Source organism: Xiphophorus couchianus, chromosome 8 (assembly GCF_001444195.1).
Source record: "Xiphophorus couchianus chromosome 8, X_couchianus-1.0, whole genome shotgun sequence".
Lineage (NCBI taxonomy): Eukaryota > Metazoa > Chordata > Actinopteri > Cyprinodontiformes > Poeciliidae > Xiphophorus > Xiphophorus couchianus.
The window spans coordinates 19,366,989-19,386,335 of NC_040235.1; the positions used below are offsets into that span (position 1 = coordinate 19,366,989).

General features: G+C 39.3%; 2 protein-coding genes across 2 annotated transcripts in view; one reads left to right on the forward strand and one right to left on the reverse strand.

The window, feature by feature from the left end:
- Positions 1 to 8,098, reverse strand: part of mtrex (Mtr4 exosome RNA helicase) — a 17,332-nt gene extending 9,234 nt beyond the window's left edge. The window contains exons 1-13 of the mRNA XM_028025496.1: positions 7,940 to 8,098; positions 7,479 to 7,619; positions 6,865 to 6,931; positions 6,726 to 6,788; positions 6,390 to 6,502; positions 5,876 to 6,050; positions 5,633 to 5,723; positions 4,510 to 4,634; positions 4,058 to 4,156; positions 3,711 to 3,828; positions 3,490 to 3,621; positions 2,030 to 2,109; positions 1,581 to 1,691 (exon numbers count right to left, since the gene is read on the reverse strand). Of these exons, the coding sequence (XP_027881297.1) occupies positions 1,581 to 1,691; positions 2,030 to 2,109; positions 3,490 to 3,621; positions 3,711 to 3,828; positions 4,058 to 4,156; positions 4,510 to 4,634; positions 5,633 to 5,723; positions 5,876 to 6,050; positions 6,390 to 6,502; positions 6,726 to 6,788; positions 6,865 to 6,931; positions 7,479 to 7,619; positions 7,940 to 8,040 (1,416 nt within the window). The 5' untranslated portion in view covers positions 8,041 to 8,098. The remainder of the gene's footprint in view (positions 1 to 1,580; positions 1,692 to 2,029; positions 2,110 to 3,489; positions 3,622 to 3,710; positions 3,829 to 4,057; positions 4,157 to 4,509; positions 4,635 to 5,632; positions 5,724 to 5,875; positions 6,051 to 6,389; positions 6,503 to 6,725; positions 6,789 to 6,864; positions 6,932 to 7,478; positions 7,620 to 7,939) is intronic.
- Positions 8,099 to 8,117: 19 nt separating this feature from the next.
- On the forward strand, positions 8,118 to 19,127 carry dhx29 (DEAH (Asp-Glu-Ala-His) box polypeptide 29). Its single transcript, XM_028025495.1, has 28 exons — positions 8,118 to 8,420; positions 8,734 to 8,807; positions 9,187 to 9,300; positions 9,376 to 9,505; positions 9,583 to 9,722; positions 9,807 to 9,944; positions 10,060 to 10,186; positions 10,376 to 10,534; positions 10,851 to 11,019; positions 11,150 to 11,270; positions 12,020 to 12,409; positions 12,488 to 12,754; positions 12,870 to 13,013; positions 13,103 to 13,279; positions 13,835 to 13,975; positions 14,056 to 14,200; positions 14,284 to 14,404; positions 14,507 to 14,591; positions 14,695 to 14,783; positions 15,217 to 15,345; positions 15,499 to 15,574; positions 15,651 to 15,875; positions 16,226 to 16,362; positions 17,290 to 17,380; positions 17,462 to 17,746; positions 17,824 to 17,955; positions 18,249 to 18,345; positions 18,695 to 19,127. Exons 1-28 carry the CDS (start codon positions 8,252 to 8,254, stop codon positions 18,748 to 18,750), a joined length of 4,128 nt encoding a protein of 1,375 aa, XP_027881296.1. The 5' UTR covers positions 8,118 to 8,251; the 3' UTR covers positions 18,751 to 19,127.
- The last annotated feature ends 220 nt before the right edge of the window (positions 19,128 to 19,347 follow it).

The following is a 19,347-nucleotide window of genomic DNA, read 5'->3' on the forward strand; positions in this document are numbered from 1 at the left end:
TCATCAGCGTGCAAACCGGGGTATTTTTATATGACTTCCAAGACCTTGTAAATAATTGCATATTCTCAACATCTGATATCAATCCCAATTTGTTTTTCTCTTTGAAACAAAGCTACAATATTCACACCCCTTGAATTGAGCATTTTCTCATCTGTGAAAACAAAAGAGGATTTTGTGTGATAGGCACATAAAGTGAGGCATTTGTGTTATGGCAAGATAGCAGTTTACTACAAGCCGAAGGTATGAGCAGAAGCATTGTTTTGGTGATATTTCACCTGTGAGGCAGGTAAATAAAGCATGCCCATCCATCCATCCATCCATTTTCTGTTCACCCTTGTCCCTAATGGGGTCGGGAGGGTTGCTGGTGCCTATCTCCAGCTACGTTCCAGGCGAGAGGCGGGGTACACCCCGGACAGGTCGTCAGTCTGTCGCAGGGCAACACAGAGACATACAGGACAAACAACCATTCACACACACACTCACACCTAGGGAGAATTCAGAGAAACCAATTGACCTGACAGTCATGTTTTTGGACTGTGGGAGGAAGCCGGAGTACCCGGAGAGAACCCACGCATGCACAGGGAGAACATGCAAACTCCATGCAGAAAGACCCCGGCCGGGAATCGAACCCAGGACCTTCTTGCTGCAAGGCAACAGTGCTACCAACTGCGCCACTGTGCAGCCCTATATAAAGCATGCCCATCAGCCCATATCCAAGTTAAGACACAGTAGGAGGTAATGAAGCTGCTTAGCTCTACAAACGTGACGACGCACCTTCAAACCGATGCGCTCCGATGTAAAGATTAATATAAAAAGGTGAGCAAACCAAAGACATCCACACAAAGAAACAATCAAACTCATGCTGGGTGAAATTAAATGATTTTATCTGCTTCAATAGTAGCAACTTGCTGACAATGAGGCCCTGTACAGCTTTCCCACTCTCGCAGACACAAATGAATGGATGCTGGGCACAAAACGTCCAATGACTGGTGGCTCAATTTTATACACAAGAAAAAGTTAATTTAGTAAAAAACTGATTATTTCAAAGACTGAAACTCACAAAGATTTACCACAAACTGCTCAGGAAGTATTGCAACTTACTCTGCCATCTTTAGTTGATAATAACTGAAGTTGCATACATCAGATCCTTGCAAAAAATGCTTTTCAAATTATTTGTTCAACTAAATACAAATTTATATCATGTTTTTTTTTAGATTTTCTGTTTTATATGAAAAATCATATTTTGTTTTCCTTCCACTTTACAACTGTCCATAGCTACGTGTTGATCAGTCACATAAATCTCAATGAAATGCACTGAGGCTGTAAAATGTCAAAATGCAAAAATGTTAAAGGCAAATTAATGATTTTGCAAGACATTACATAATCCCTTCCCTTCACTTGTTTCAATTACGGATGGTTGAAATTATCGGCATGGAATTGGCATCGGTTATCGGCCAAATGAGTTAGTTTAATTTTAGATATCCAATACTGGTATATTGGATATCGACCAATAATCTAATATTGTGCATCCCTAGTTTCAATATGTTTGAAGAAGCATCTTTTCACAGAGATAGAGGTACCTTGAGCAGACCCTCAGAGAAGAGAATCTCAATAGTCTCTTTCAGGATGGGCAGCAGTCCTCCATGATGGATTCCTATCCCTCTCTTTAAGAGTGGCAGCACATGCTCGACCTGCAGGACACCAAAGAAATCACAACACTTCACTACTGCGACAAAAACCAAGACAGCAAAAAATGAAAAGGCAACACTTGTATTAGTGTGGGGCCTGGCTGACTTGGCCATTGCTACTCCTGTGGGATTTTTCCCATTACTACAGAAAAAGGAAAAACACGACTAAATTTAATAAGGAACAGAAGAACCAGCATTTTAACACATGCAGCGTTTTTCCATTAAGGTGGTTAACTGCGTTTTTTAAGTTTTACAAGGTGTCAACGTTAAGAGTTCAAAAACCTGAGGAGCTAGAAAAGAAAACGACATTACAGGTTGCGTGCAAACTGTGGCCTGCTTACCTGAGGCAGCTTCTTGTCATCATCTGAAAGACAGTCCACTGCATTGTTGAACACTTCTTCAACCAGACGTTTCTCATCATCTGCAGCAAACGAAAAAGGCGTTACTGATATTTTCTTATAGCTGCACACATAATAACAGCTTAATCTAGTAAAATTTAGAGGTATTTTAAAAATATTTTTTCAGTTTCTTTTGGCATGCACTGTATATATTTCACAATTTCCAGCATGGAAACGTTAACCGCTAACAGCCTGCCATAATATGCAACATTTCAGCAAAACTGGGATTACTTTTGTCATTGTAGCCTTCATTTGACACTAACTTGCATTAACACACACAAATGCACAAAATCCTGAGTAAACACATTGGACCAAAATATGGCTTCACTTGCTTAAACAAATGTCCAACATCAGTTTATAAATTGTAATAAGAAGCTAGACTTGTAGATGTAGTTGTTTAGTTCATTCCTAGCTTAAAATACTTAGAAACATAAACCAGCTAGCTTAATATTTTAAATCTGATTACATGTTCTCTTCGCTAAAAGTTTTTTTCATCCTTTAATCATATCTTCTGTGTTTGGGTTTTTTGTTGTTTTTTTTTAAAGTCAACTTTTCTTGGATAATTCAGAGCACAGTTTGTGGAAATGAGAATTTTCTTTGGCAAAGTTTATCCATGTTTTTTTATACTGGGTTGATCAAAACTGGCAGCTTTACCAGAATAAAGAGCCTCCAGTGATGGAAGAGTGCAGCGTTAAAACAAACCTCATTCATAATGGTGTCACAATCCAGAAGAAACAAATCATGATGAGGAAAAAAAAAGTTTCATAATATAACTTCAGATTGCATGTTTTACTTCACTGGATAATATTAACAGCACCAGAATGGGAGCCAAAAATCATTTTAAAACTGCATTTTGTCCAAAATGAATTTGTCTTCCAGAAGAAACTCCTTTTCTTATCTAAATGTATGAGCACAATAAAACATATTTATGACATTGCTGCAGTGAGGGGATTTTGTTCACCTGAGTTTGCCAAATGGCAGGTTTTGATTTCCAAATTTCTACTCCTATCCAAATTTTTCAGCAACAGAAATGTTTTTGTCATGATTACTAAGTAAGCAATTTGCTCACCAAACAGAAACCTTAGCAAATATGGGATGAGAAAAAAACTAGGTGACTTTGTCCTTTTGGGATGATGACATGATTAATCAAATCTTGGTCAGCATAAGTGCAAATAATCAAATTACTAATTCCAAGAATGAAATCAATAAAAGCAGTCAAATATAATTTATTAATGAAATTAAGAAAACATATACTTATGCACCACAAAAGTACTTCATCTGGTTTAAATCAACAAGCTAATCTGAGGTTTTATTATGCAAAATTAACAGCATGCTATTCTTACTCCAGAAATTAGAGATACGAAAAGTGAAAATTAAAGTTAAATCTTCACAAATGCTCATACCATTGTTAAAATCCAGCTTGGACACCTGCAGGGCGTAGGCCTCACAGTCTTTCTTACTGAAGCTGAAAATGATCACCGGCTGGAAGTTCCTCTCCATGATCATCTTCACTATCTTGAAAACACTGGATGGTCCTAAGTAAATTATACAAAAATAAATTTTTAGGTTAAGTGATTGATATAATGTTGCATTCTTGTCTTATTTAGACATTTCCCCTGCATACCTTTAGTGCCTCCCTTTCGGCCTCGATCCCACTTGCCACCTCCACTGCTGCCCCCGGACTCCCCAGCATCTCTGAGAACCTGCATGGCTGTGTTGAAATTATCTTCTCTGAAGTCCCCCTGAGGAAAGGTACACAAGCATACACTATTTGAATCATGTATGATAACTTCTGACTTGGTTTATGTGACTTTTACAAAAAGTGTGGACAAAATCTTTCCACACTTTTATCTTTCTTCAAAGAAAATATAAAAAATGTCTGAACTCCAGATAAAAGTGTGCAAAGGGAAATCGACTGTGTTTGTTGAGTTAGTGAAACCATCGACAATAGCAGATTACGGGTGTACTTACGTTCTCATCAACCACTAGGTGGAGTCCATCGCCCCCTGCTGGAAAAATATAATGTTGCAGTGGAGTGGGCCGGTAGTCTGTGTAAACCACATGGCAAGGCTACAGGAAAAGAAGAGAAACTTTTATTATCAATATAGATAAAAGAGACAAAAAGAAAAATCCCTAACAACAATATTTTTAGCATGAATCATTTTTAAAATTGTCTTTATCTTTTAAATTAGTTACAGTCTCTACTGTTGACAGAGACAAATTCTTTTTCCAGTACTTCAATTCTAGACTGGCATTATGAAGCCCCAAAATGTTTATGAATCTAAAAAAAATCAATACCTGTGTATCTGCACGACATACATTTTTTTGAATAATTTAACCGTATAGTGAAAACTATGTTTTAACCACCAAATGAGCAATCTTCTTAAAGTAACTGGTAATGGCAAACCAGAAATACAGCCCACCTGCTTGTGTAAATGACAGATCCACTCAGCAAACTGTTTGGCATTCGGGATGGTAGCAGACAGGAATACATAATGCACATTATCAGGAAGAAGGATGATGGTTTCCTCCCAAACCACACCACGCTCTGAAATGAACAAAGAAACTCTTATTAATGACAATAAACAACACAAAAAAATTCATTCAGAGGTGAATCGTCCCATTTTATCTATTATATCTTGATGCAACCTTAATTTGAAATCCTACTACATACGGAAACGAGAAAATTTGCATTTTTATCACCGACTCAAAGTTTGTATAAGCTATTCATTTCACACATTTACAACAGAGATTAACTAAATCACTTGACCACTGCTCTGCTATTTTTTAGAACTTTGTTCATTTCTGGCCCGACAGAAATTAAAATTAGGTATTTGTCAATGATTAAAAAAATCAAGAGAAGCCATGGCAACATGGTTGTTAGAAAAAGCTAATGGTTGCTAGCCATTAGCTTTTGTAAAGGGTTGGGTTAATCTTTCAATACACAACTGTAAATACAAAACATACTCCAAGGAAAAGAGAAAAGAATAACTTTCTCAACACAGCCCCCTAAAATCAATAGTAATATACATTTTGAACATTTGTACCAAAGGAAGCTCCATATTTTTTTGAAAAATGTGCCTCTGGGAGGCAGTATTTTGAAATTACTTAAAATAGTGATAAATGACTATAATATTTTCCTTAAAAAATACAGCAATTTATATAAAAAGCAACTTAATCTGACAAAATTTATAATTCAAGTATTTTACTGTTTTAGCTCAGTTCTTCAGCGTTTTCCATGTTAGTTCCAGTCTCATTGGAACACTTAGTTCTAGAGGTTAAAGTTCACTGATAAAAGTAGTAAGAAACCTTTTCAACAAAACAAAGTCTTGAGTTAGACATTCACAGAACCTTGCAATATGTAAGGAAGTTACATTATAAAAATGTATGTTGGCTAGCTTTGCTACAAGTTTCTAGCTAATATTTAAAGCATAAAAAACAGAAAAACAAAATCCGCTAACTTCAGTGACTTTTGCATCAACTCTAAAGTTCACTGTTGAACACAAGCAGGTCAATTTGCCAGTGACCTCTCCGTTCTGTACACACCTGCATCTCTCATGTAATGGATCTCATCAAAGACAACCCAGGCTACTTCCCTCATGATCTCAGATCCCCGATACAGCATGCTTCTTAGAATCTAGGCAAAAAGAAAACATTCATGTCAGACCTGCTGCACAATGAAAACACATGTTGTCAAGAAAATCTTATAGGGAAAACAATACCTGCTATACATTGTAGCAGAGTAGTGTGTATTATAATGCCTCAACGATGGACTAATCTACGTCTCACCTCTGTTGTCATGACAAGGCAGGAGGCAGTAGGGTTGATGGTAACATCACCAGTCATCAATCCTACATCTTGGAACTCTTCATACATCTCTCTGTACTTCTGGTTAGAAAGTGCTTTAATAGGACTGGTAAAGATTACTCTCTGCTTCTCTCTAAGAGCCAGAGCGATGGCATATCTACAGGAGAGAGAAATTAATTTAGAAATAACCCACAATGACTAATGACTTAGACAACTGATCCCTGACCTCTTATTCATGTGCACAAATCCAATAATGTGCAAATGAATAAGCCTACTTATTCGTTTGATTATGTATTTAGAGAATGCTGTTCAAGAGCTAAACTCTTGAACACTATGGTGTTAGTGTGGTGTAACGCACACTAAAAGGTTTAAAAAACTAATGCCAGTAAAATCAAGTGAGAACTGTTATAACTGTAAAGGATGGGGGGAAAAAATGAGTGCTTAAAGGAATTTTAAGCACTTAAAAACAGAAACAGTTTTTATTTAGCATGCTTACTCTGCACAGACAGTTTTTCCTGCAGAGGTATGTGCAGACACAAGCACAGACTGGTTGTTGTCAATACATAGGATAGCCTCACGCTGGAAGGGATCCAGTACGAACGGGTATTCCTGCAGGACAAGCATAACATATGAGGAGAAAAGAAAAAAAAATGCTACATTTGTTATTGCAAACACTTAAAGCAATTCACATCTAACTGAACTAACTAGTTTCTTTTAACAAAAATCAGATGTCTTGCTGCAAAAAGTGTCTAATAAAATTCAATAGTGTCACATTTAACATATATAAGTGTAATAAAATGTAAAAGCCAGAAAGTTAAATTAACTGTTATACCTTAGCTGCTTTTCCCACTCTTGGTTTCAGAGGTTTATACTCCTCATCTGATGGCAGAGCAACCTGTGGGTTACAGATAACATTTAAAACAACTGAACTGTAAAACTAAACATGGCTGTTTTGGTTTTGTTTTTTTTACCTCATGTGAGCATCCTTCCACAGTTTCCACCTGCTCCACCTTCACTTGAGGCATAAATTCTGCTAGACTGAAATAAGCAGTAGAAACATTAATATCTAAGAAACAGTATCAGCAATATCAGTGTGTACATTATTCACATTGCAAAAAACTGGATTGTGATAATTCTTGCCCTATGTATTCCAAGTGTTAAGTGCATGAATTCAAAAAGAATGAAATAGCGATAAATCGTGGCTTAAGTTCACAGAAAATAAAGTTTTCATGTAGGTTCAAATTTAGCAAAGATGAGCAGAATGTTGCTGTAAGTTTAAATGAAAAAGATTTACATTAAAAACACATTATTCATTAACATTTTTTAAAATCAAATTCCTTACTCTTTCGGACTCTACTGAGTGGACTTCTTAGTTCCCCTTTGAGCCAAGTATAAACCAATGATTCAACATTTATACAACCAGACAAAAACCTGAAAATCTATTTTTATGCACTTTTTTTCTACATAAAAAACACATAAATAGTACTAACATTCCTTGTGTTTACATACTGTGTAGGAACCACATAAACGTGTAAAGTGCACATCTTCGATTTTACCTCTACAAGTAGTTTGTGTTTCATCTTACTTTAAGTCACTGGATGACACTGCCTCATGACGAGGTTTCTTCTCAAACACCACGTCCTCTCCGCCGTCACTGTCCGCCTCCCTCTTGACCCGAACAGACGGACCTGCATCCCTGTCGGTACCGCTTTTACCTGCAGATTTCCTGAAAGACACCAAATACAGCAGAGCAGCAGTTTAGCTGTCTGCATGAAATTCAAGCGCTTTAAACTCCACCAGGTTTAGCTACAAATGTGCTCGACTCTAGTCGCAACGGAGCACAGCTACAACGTAAGCATTATCCGAACGATTTCCACACTTTATTGCGTTTTGTAACTTGATTGGACAAGCTAGCTAATTAGCCGGTTAGAGCAGTTGGCATGCAAGAGCCAGTATGCCAACGTCTACGCAACGTTCACGCGACGTAAACGAGAAAGAAGAGCACTAATATTAAAGACAAGTCTTTATACGTTTAAAATATTATACCCAATCTCTGTAGAGGCACTCGTGGGCGTCTTTTTGCCAGCAGAACCTTGTTGCTCATCGTCAAACACGCTGAACAGTCCATCTCCAAAAGGGTCCGCCATGTTTGTAAGGGACAAACTTCCCACAATACAGCATGAGGCTGTTTCGACAGTTCCGCTACGGAAGCCGTGTGGTGCAAAACGTAGACGAGTGAGACACACGTATTGACTCCGGCTTTCTCACTCTCTTTCTATAATATCCAGCATCTCGCTGATGTATTCAATTCCCGTGTTTACGTAAAGGAGCCACACTCAGGCAGGAGTTGTTGACCTAATGGGTGGAAAGAAGAAGAAATCAGCCGCTCAGGCTGCCCCGGCAGCAGCAGCGGCGGCCAGCTCCGGTTCTACCCCTGCAGTCGGCGGCACCGGTGCGGTGGAGGACCAGAAGAAACACGCAGCCAGCAGCAAAACGAATAAACCAGCGAAAGAGACTAAATCTAAAGGTAGTGATCTGGTAATGCAATAAAATGAATCAATTGCTGTTTGTTAAAACCTGAGAATTTGTCAGCATGACGTTGTCAATAAAGGCTGCAAGGTGGTTTATATCGAAAAAGAAGGTCCTAATCGCTGTATGTTTTTGCCATTATTTGCTAGATTGTTTGTATACAATTGCCACTGCCAGTATTCACGTGGCACCCTATAAAGGTTTCTGAACCATCAGACCTAATACTTTAACTTTAAGTAGGATCTGTCAGAGGATGTTAAAACTTCAACACATACAATGACATGTAGTTGTTTGTTTTGTTCTTCCCTCAGCCCCAAAGACCTACAGTCTTGCCAACACAGCTCAGGTGGACACAGGTGGGGTCTCAGACAAGTCCATTCTTAAAGTAAGTGTAACATGTCTACAGAGTCTGAAAATGTATTTGAACTTCTTTATGTTTTTTGAGCCAAAAGCTTCAGTGAAACTGGTCCCTAAACAGGGTGCAGTCCAACCATTTGTCTTTGGAAATCACCTAATAAATATAAGTAATTTAATACATACAGATGTGAACACTTTTTTGTTTGCATTTGTTACACACTTTGAAAATCCCGCCTGCTTTTCCTTCCACTTCACAAATATCTTCTACTTTGTGTTGATCATTCTTTTAAAATTCCTCTACAACACACTTATTTTTACAAAAATGCCAAAGTGTTGAAAGTACCCACTTTCCAATATGAGATGTGTAGATTTTCATAAAGGTTTTTCGTTTTTTTAAAAAAAAAAAGGTTTCTATCCAAGCTGAGCTGGAGAAGAAAATCATCAAGCTGATCAATGATTTCAGACAGGAGAATGGGGACAAAGGGCCCATTTCTGGCAGATTTACAACTAAGAAGCTGTTGGTAGGAAGATAACACCATTTTCATTCATCCAGCTTTGTTGCATAAGCTAACTGCTGTATTTGTATATGCTTTAAGGACCTGTACACAGCTCTGGAGAAATTCAACTTCAAAAGAGAGCACATTGAAGAGGCGATGAAGAGCAGCGTCCTGTATGGGGGCGACCTCCACTCTGCTCTCGACTGGCTCTGTCTGAACCTTAAAGATGGTAACAGAGCACCGACGTTCATAATAGTGTTATTAATATTGTCGCTGACTTTGTGAATTTCTCATTTGTTTTGCCAGATGAGTTGCCAGACGGTTTCAGCCAGCAGCTGCAGGAGGAGAGCCAGAAGAGTCGGCCTAAATTCCAGTCTCCACCGCAGCAGAAACCTGCTGAAAGGAACCCCAAAGCATCCAACAACAGCCACAGAGACACCAACAGGGTCTGTGTGTTGAAAGATTTCTGTGTGCTTGCTAGATGAGTGTTTTCTGGCTCAGCATGTGAGCTTAGTTGCGTTATTTGCCAGGTCTCAGAGAAGGACGAAGCTGCAAGCATGAAGGACTGGATTTTGAGGTACGCAGAACAAAGCAGTGACGACGAAGAGGAGGAGGAAGAAGGAGATAAGAGGACACGCAATCCTGAATTGGATGAAAAATTTGACCCTGTAAGTTGAATTGAACAGTCTTTGACTGAGATGTAGGATATTTTGGGGAAGCTCTTTTCAAAAGACTGAGCAGCTTCCAGTCTTGATGCAGAGTTTCATTGTGCGTTATTGGTAGAATGACAGGTATTTGATCCTCACCGCTCAACTGTATGACGCCAAAGAAATGGCTGCTGATGCCAAGACCAAAGGAGACAAAACGGGCCAGAGGACGGCACAGGACAGGATTCGGGTCGTACAGCAAGGTGAATGTCATTTTAATTTACCAAGCATAAGCAGGTAAAGGTCTACGTTTCGGTTTCTCAGAAATTATATGTGATAATCCAGCAGCCAGCGTTTCACCAAGTTACTGTGTAATCACGAAGAAAGCTAAAGTAAGCAAACCTTCCAACTGTTGTGACATTTTCTTGATCCATTTATTCTTTCTTTTCTAGAAATGAAGCAGCTGGAGTCTCATCCCATGTTCAATTCTGCCATAAAAGTTGCAGATGTCCCTCAGAAGGAAAAAAAGACGCTTCCCGTGGTGGATGATAAAGATGACCTTAGCTTCAATTTGTTTGAGCAAGCAGAAAAGGACCCTCCTGCAGAAAAAGGTCAACCCTAAAGTGATGACCTTAAGTTCAAAATATTATCACTTGTAACTGTACAGACATGTGTACAGATGTGGTTATGATGTACAGACATCATATCCACATGTCCTGTTATTAAGAGTTTATTGTCGTAGTTGGAGAGAGGCTATTTCGAGACACTCCTCTTGCACTACTTTGAATTTACCTTATGACCTAATTTGGGTCATTTTTGTGACAACCTTCAAGCTTTGAAAATGTTTATGATTTACACACTAAACCTGGAGAAGCACCTTAACTGCGGTATGTAGCGATGACCTCGTGTAACGTTGTTCTTTTGCAGTTGTGAAAAAGAACGAGCCAAAAGACATTCGTAACTTCGACTACACGGCTCGCAGCTGGACAGGAAAGTCCCCCAAACAGTTTCTCATTGACTGGGTCAGAAAAAACCTGCCCAAAAGTCCAGCGCCAGCTTTCCACAAGGTTTCTGCTGGCAGATACTGGAGATGCAAGTAAGCAAAAGGGTGCATGTCTCCATGACAAAGAGCCAGGTGGAGAAATGACTATCACTACTGATGTTTAATGGTTAGCTGAGGCTCTGTCGTTTAGACATTATCTATGTGATGTTTTCACATCTATCAGGGTGCGAGTTCAAAGAGTGGATGATGCCCTGGAAGTTTGTCCTACCATCTTGACTGAGGACAGCATGCAGGCTCAGCATCTGGCTGCCACGTTGGCACTCTACAACCTGGTTAAAGGGCAGGTAATTGGATTCTGTAGTTTCATTTTAAGCTATAGAAGAAAAGGAAAATAAATTCTTGGTAGAAAAACATATTTGCATTTTTTATGTCACCTGCTGTCCTGTTGCCTGTGTGATGATTTCCTAAAATTAGTTGCTCCAATCAGACTACTTTTATGTTGGTTTTATTACCAACATGACGCATGCTGTGCATGATGTCAAGTGGAATTTTACTTCCAGAGACAGAATAATCAATTTAATTCATGGTTTTGGTTGTGTCTGGTGTTTATTTCCATTTTATTTATTGATTTTGGTTGTCGTGTTTTATTTTGGATTTTAAAAACATCTTCCAGCCTCAGTGTTAAGTTTTTGTAAGGCTTTGAGCGGACGAACTTTTATTATTATGCCATCAACAAATTACATTGTTGGAATGGAAATATATATATATATATTTTCAGTATTTCTTCAGTATTAAACTTTCTATCACTATCACAGGGTTTGTCTTTAAAATAAACCTAAAGCTGAAAATAATTAACACTACAGACATAATTATGTATTTTTTCTAGCACATTATATTATCATTACAACATTCTCCAACATGATTCCACATTGCATATTTTTTCCTCATTATGCAGCCCTATTTATTTTTTAAGGTTGACTACTAAATCTGAAAATCTGAGTCTGGAGAAATGCAGAATTTATTTCAAATGAAAAAAATGTGTAGGAAAGAGAAGGTTACTTATTTTTACTCTGCTATTTCCCCCCCCATATAGTCTGTGCATCAGCTCCTACCTCCAACCTACAGAGATGTATGGCTGGAGTGGAGAGACGGCGAACAGCAGCAGCAGGAAGCGAGCCGCACCGCTGCCAACAAACCTCGAGACCAGTTCATATCCCGGCTCCTCACCAGACTGAAGCAGCAGCAGAGCCAGAGTCAAGACCAGCAGCCTGCTTATCACCAAGGCCAGGAACTCAACAGGGGAGGAGAAGACGAGCCGGAAGACTCCTGGGAGAACCTGGCTGGTCTCGATATTGAGAATAAAGGAGGCAGAGTCGAAGACAAGAGCGAGAAAAGTAAGCAGAAGGAAGGAGCAGCGTCGCTTAAATCAGCCAGAGAGCTCTTACTAAAGCTAAAAGAGTCTGCACTCGCCCACAAGCTGCAGGTAAATCCTCTCTACATTGTTCAATTTACTCCAGGTGACATGACTCCTCACCATTTACCGAGTGTTTAACCTTTTAAGGCGGAGAGAGAGAAGCTCCCAGTCTTTCAACACAGAGGTCGTATCCTCGAGGCTCTGCAGTGCCACCGTGTGGTGGTGGTGGCCGGCGAGACGGGCAGCGGGAAGAGCACCCAGATCCCTCAGTTCCTGCTGGAGGAGCTGTTGACGGGGGGAAAAGCCGCTCAGCCCTGCAACATTGTGGTGACTCAGCCGCGCAGGATATCAGCCATGAGCCTCGCCAGCAGAGTCAGCCAGGAGCTGGGCTGCAACGAAGGACCAGGCTCCAAGGTTGTCTTTCATTCACGGCTTGTATTTGTTTATTTCTTCCTGTTTTGTGTGCCAGTGTAAGAAGTTCTAGTGCACTCTCACCTGCTTCAATGATGACGTTTCTGGTTGAATTCAGTCGTCGCTGTGCGGATACCAGATCAGGATGGAGAACCTGTCTGGGGACTGGACCCGCCTCTTGTACTGCACTACCGGAGTTCTCCTCAGGAAGCTCCAGCAAGACAGACACCTGAGCTCCTTGACCCATATTATTGTGGATGAGGTACTTACAAACCCTTCCTGAGCGCATAATAGATATATGTCCTACCTTCTCTTTGTGGCATCCTTTTCTCTCTCTTCATTTTCTCTTAGGTCCATGAGCGCAGTGTCCAGTCGGATTTTCTGCTCACCATCCTTAAAGATGTTGTGATGAAGAGATCTGACCTGCACCTGATCCTCATGAGCGCCACTGTGGACTGTCACAAGTTTTCCAGCTACTTCAACCGCTGCCCTGTGGTCAGCATTCCAGGCAGGACCTTCCCAGTTGAAGTAAGTTGTAATTCGGGTTTGTTACACGAAGAATCTGAGTTCAATTTTGTGAACAAATCTTGTCCTGTCATTATTTCTTTATATTTTGCTTGAAAGGAGCCAAACTTTCTTGCAGTCATTTTAAAGTGATCTTGATTATTAAGTGTCGGGACTTTAGCAGCTTTCTTATTTATGTTATATTACTACTTTTTTAACTAGTAGTTTAGGATTCCTAGTTAAAGAGCTGTAGGACGTGACATTTATTGTTCATGTATGTTTTCCCACGTACGAAAAAAATACAATAAAGTGTCTTTAAGTGTCTCGTCATTTTGTTGACGGATGATTGCAAAAGGAAATGGATGGATGGATTGATCAAGAAAAGTGTCAATGAGTTCATTGCTAATAATATCCTACTGGTTAGTAGTATTGAGAAAAATACAAGGATTTAAAGATGACTCCTGCTTTTCAGAATTGGCAGCAAGAATCCTAAAATACATAATATATTTTTATTTTTTAAGAGCTAAAATAACAACTGCTTGAAGGTCCAAGAAAACAAGGGTGCTGTTTTTTTCCCAGGTGTATCATTTGGAGGACATAGTAGAGCAGACAGGATACATCCTTGAAAAGGATTCCGAGTACAGCCAGAAGATTTTAGAAGAAGAAGAAGAGGTGTCCGTCTCCGTCACACAGAAAGGTGGCAAGACTTTGCAGCACCAGGTAATCTTGACTCTCTGGGCTTTACCTGAGAAAACCTAAATGAGCTGACTTGGTTTTAGATGAGCTTGTGTTTGTGTCAGGAGGTTATAGTGAGGGATTCGTCCTCCGGCTGGGATCTGGGTCCGGACCTTGATCATTTCAGCAGCAGGACTCGGCAGGTGCTTCAGTTCATGAACCCTAATAAGATCAACGTGGACTTGCTCGTTGATCTCCTGGACTACTTGGGTATAATACCATCATCACATCTTGAGGCGCTTTATGATTTTGTTGAAAATTCCTTCTGTGACTTTTTGGTGTTTCTCTGCCAGACAAATCTCCACAGTTTGCAGAGGTGGATGGAGCTGTGCTCGTTTTTCTCCCAGGTCTGGCTCACATTCAGCAGCTCCACGACGTTCTCTCGTCGGACAAGAGGTTTCGGGAGAAAAACAGGTATTCCTATACCACTAAGCACTAATTTTTGCTTTCAAACACAAAAATTGGTGAAAGTAACTTAAAATGACCAGTTCTCTTTGTTCTGTAACCATATTTCAGGTACAAGATTGTGGCCCTCCACTCAACTCTTTCATCCAAGGATCAGGCTGCTGCCTTCACAGTGCCCCCTGCTGGTGTTAGAAAGGTATTGTTAGTTGCCGCTCATATCACTCAGCTACCAGTTTATGACGCTGTAGCTTTGTGTCTTCAACTTCTTTTGCCGGATTGCTTTTCTTTTTCTTTTTTAGATTGTGCTGTCGACCAACATTGCTGAGACAGGCGTGACGATTCCAGATGTTGTTTTTGTCATTGACACAGGGAAGACTAAAGAAAATAAGTAAGAGTTCATGAATGAATGATTTACACTTTCTTGGCAATTTGGCACATTTGTATATACGCGATTTCAAACCTTGTTTCAATGTCTCTTTGTACAAAGACATTGTACATATATAGATATATATATACAGTATATAGGTATGTATGTATGCATATATATATATATATATATATATATATATATATATATATGAAATCTTTTACAAATTGTGGTAAATTTAACCGTCCATTTTCTATGCTTGCTTAAAACATGTAACTGTTTTGCTGTAAAGCAGCTGTGCAAACAACTAAAGCAAAAACTGCCATAGTCGGTGCTGTGCATTAACGTTTGTACAGCTAACAAACAAGGTTTGTCTCCCGTTTGTTTTCCACAGCCTAGTAATATCTATAAGTGAAAATCTGCTGAACTAACATATTGCTCTGGGCTTCTTCAGGTACCATGAGAGCAGCCAGATGAGTTCTTTGGTGGAAACCTTCGTCTCCAAAGCCAGCGCCCTCCAGAGGCAGGGGAGAGCAGGACGTGTCAGAAACGGCTTTTGCTTCAGACTTTACCCTAAATTCAGGTTTGGAGCATCTCGCTCATTGGCTCATTGTTTGCAGGAAAACCGCACTAAAACACTCAATCTATCAGTCTTTCATAAACAGACCTTTCGTTAGTTTTAAACATTTAAAACGTGCCTATTTTCCTTTGGTGACACATGTGCTGCTCACACCAGGTTTGATGCCTTCATGGATTACTCCATCCCAGAAATTCTGCGGGTCCCGCTGGAGGAGCTTTGTCTCCATATAATGGTAATGAAGCCACTCTTTGTCACTTAGAAATGAGAAGTCACACAAAGTCAAACAGTGTTTTTCTCCTGTGTGGTAGAAATGTCAGTATGGGTCCCCGGAGGACTTCCTGAGCCGGGCCCTGGATGCTCCTCAGCCTCAGTCCGTCAGCAACGCTGTGAACCTGCTGAGGAAGATCGGCGCATGTCAACCCAACAACCACATCCTCACGCCTTTGGGACACCACTTGGCAAGTCTGCCGGTCAACGTAAAGATCGGGAAGATGCTCATTTATGGAGCCATCCTTGGCTGCCTTGAACCCATAGTAAGTCCTGTTTGCAATTCTTCAGATTACTTCAAAAAAGCTTTTAAGTTACAGAGTCTTACAAAAGTATTCATAATCCTTGATCTTTTTCTCATTTTGCCATATTACAACCACAAACTGCACTTTTGTTCAACTGTTTTTGCGATCGAGATAAAATTTCATTTATTAGTTAGGTGATTTGTAAAGGAAATTGATTGATCTGGATTTTATTTAGGGGTATGAGTGTAAAAAAAAGTAAAACAAGAGTAACCCTCATACTTTCTGTCTCCACATAGGATTCTGTAAATGTTATTTTGTATTTTTTTAATGATATTTTTCAGCAGGATTAAAAAAAAATGTCTTTCTTTCAGGCAACCATCGCTGCAGCCATCACTGAGAAGTCTCCGTTTTCCACACCGATGAACAGAAAGGAGGAAGCTAATCTGGCCAAAGCTGCTCTGGCCACCGCCAACTCTGATCACCTGACGATATATAACGCATATATGGGGTATGGACCAGTTTAAAGACCCTAATGATTTGTTGATGTTTTTGGTTCAAATATTTTCATAAAACATCAAAAACTATCAATTAAAACAACTTTGAACCATCATAGCAAAGCCTTTAAAAGTACATATAAAGAACTCAAGAGTACTTTTGTAGGAAAGTATAAATGTAATAATTTCTATAAAGAAGTGATTAACTTTGTTCTTATTTCCACGAATTCATATATTTTTTTTACAAGTTCAGGTTTGAAGTTTTTTGAGGTCAGGAAGTTTTGCATAAAGGCGTATTAGGAAATACACAGGAAAGAGTTTTTTGACAGTTTATTACTTCACTTGTTGATATATAGAACTCGTGACTACATGACAAACTGCACTCCAAGCTTACACTCTTCCTGTGAGCACCTTGGTATTTCTAGAAGGTTTCAGATCTAAATATTAAACTTTAAAATGTAAAAAGAACCTTTTAATACATTGATCACCAGTTTTTTTGGGTTTTTTTGCCAAATCAGAACTCCAACACATTAATGATATCAGTTTTGGTGTTACTGAAAACATATACACCCAAAAGCTACATTTCACAGTTTTTTTTTGCTTCTTGATCTATGGTTAATAAGACCAGTTGGTCTCGTTAAGACGGCAATTTGTTTATGTTGCATGGTAAGTAAAGGCATCATGGTTGCCAAACTGTGACTAGAAGAGTTAACAATTAATGTAAACAACAGCCCTGGGTTGACAACCCAATAGTGCAAATGTCAACCATTCACCATTAGTAATGTCAGAATTGTATACATTTGTTTTCTGGCATCAAATGATTTTATTTCCTAGGTCTGTGTTTTCTGGTTGTGTTTTAGAACAAAAGTAGGTGAAAAAAAAGATGCTTGTAATCCAAAATGTGCATTTTTGTGTTTATAGAATTTGCTGTTTTCTTTTAGATGGAAACGCTCACAAACCGAGGGACTGAGAGTGGAGATGTCCTACTGTAGAAAACACTTCCTCAATCGAACAGCTCTGCTCACCATAGAGGTAGCGTTATGGTTGCTCTTCACTTGCTCTCACCAACCTCTTCACATCCCTCCCGTAACGTCCAATCCCTCCTGCATCCAGGATGTGAAGCACGAGCTTATGAAGATGATGGAGCAGGTGGGTTTCTGGTCCTCTCGCTCGAAGCAGCGGGCGGCCACGCTGTCCAAGCAGCAGATCTGCATCCTGAACGCGGCGCTGACGGCAGGGCTCTATGACAGCGTGGCGCGGGTGCTGTGCAATCCCCCCGTGGACGGGCTGGAGCGGGTGGCCTGCACCGTGGAGACGCCTCAAGGCAGGGCTCAGGTCCATCCTTCCTCTGTTAACCGTAACCTGCAGGTGCACGGCTGGCTGCTGTACCAGGAGAAGGTACTGAGGACGTGTTGTGTTTTCTGTTTGCTCCATGTCTCCCTATACAGCTTTTGCTAATGAATGTTCCCCTTTAGGTTAAATACACCAAGATCTACCTGCGAGACACCACCCTGATTTCTCCGTTCCCCATGCTACTATTTGGAGGCGACATCGACATCCAGCACAGAGAGAAGCTCATGACGTTAGACGGATGGATTCATTTCCAGGTCAGAACTTCCACTGCAGCATGTGTATCGTATTGGACCCTAGCAAGAAATTCTTGTCAAAATTTGAGTTGAATCTTTTTTATTTTTAAGATTCTGTCACAATTAAATGGATTTTATAAAATTAGAATATTTTTTTTGACAAAATAGCTCTTTCCTTTTTATAAAGAGAGCATTTAAAAGTTTACTAGTTTACTTTTACTAAAGCATTTGTTAGTTAATGCATTACATGCCTGAGTCTGACCTTCTGCTCTTCTATGGTCAATAGTTAGAAATTTTGTTGTTCCACTTTTAAGGCTCCGGTGCGGATTGGAGTGATCTTCAAACATTTGAGGAAACTGATGGACTTTTTACTTGAAAGGAAGTTGGAGAACCCCAGAATGAATCTGGAAGGTAAACGTAAAATAAAATAAAAATTGAAATGAAGAGTTTCTATTATGCTTCCCTGAACCTTGATCCCCTGTAACCTAGTTACTCTGGACCTTCAAAAATCCCCTGAACTGTGTCACACTGCACATCAGCAGTTAGAGAGTTATCGTTCTGCCTTGGCTACAATTTCATCACTTACTTTAAAAAAATAACTTTCAGTTATTTCTGTTTGAAATAACTGAAAAATAACTTTCAGTTATTTTTTTAATTTTTGTTTTTTTTTAAGACAAATTGCTCCTCTGTTATATTCTGTCTCCAGCTAGAATATAAATTTAGACAGCAGATCGTACAATAAAATGTCTTCTCGTTGTAGGTGATGCAACCATCCAGGTGATTCTGGATCTGATCAAATCTGAACACGCTGCGTAACATCAGTCCGCCACAGGAGCTGGAGGTCACTGAAGAGGAAACATTTTACTCACATTGAGGAGAACTGTATATAAAATGCATACAAACACACTGAAATTTAATCCCCAGATATAGTTAAGGTTATTTTCAATTATTGTTTTAATAATGTTTATTGTATCATGACTGACAACAAAACAAAATGAAATTACAATCAACTGTTCAAAAAAAAGAAAACATTTTAGATTTTAGCCATAGGAGGAATACTTATGTTTTGTGAATTTTTGTAAAAACAGTTCAAGAAATAAGTTCTTTCTTTCCAGGATATCCAGATTCGGTCCTGAGATCTATGTTTAGAGCTTGGCATGTTGAATATTTCTTATTAAAACCTCTGATTTATATATTAATGTTGGTATTTGTTTTACTGTGGAGGGGTGTAGTGCCATCATTCTAAGATCTGAACTCTCTCTAAAGCTTTCAGAAACATAATAGTGGATACCGGTTGAAATTAACATCTTTCTTTATCAAGTGAAGCAGATTTTCAATAACTATACTGTGCCGAGCAAAGTGCATAAATATGCTGCACGCCATATGACAAATCAGAAATTGGTACTGTGCTGC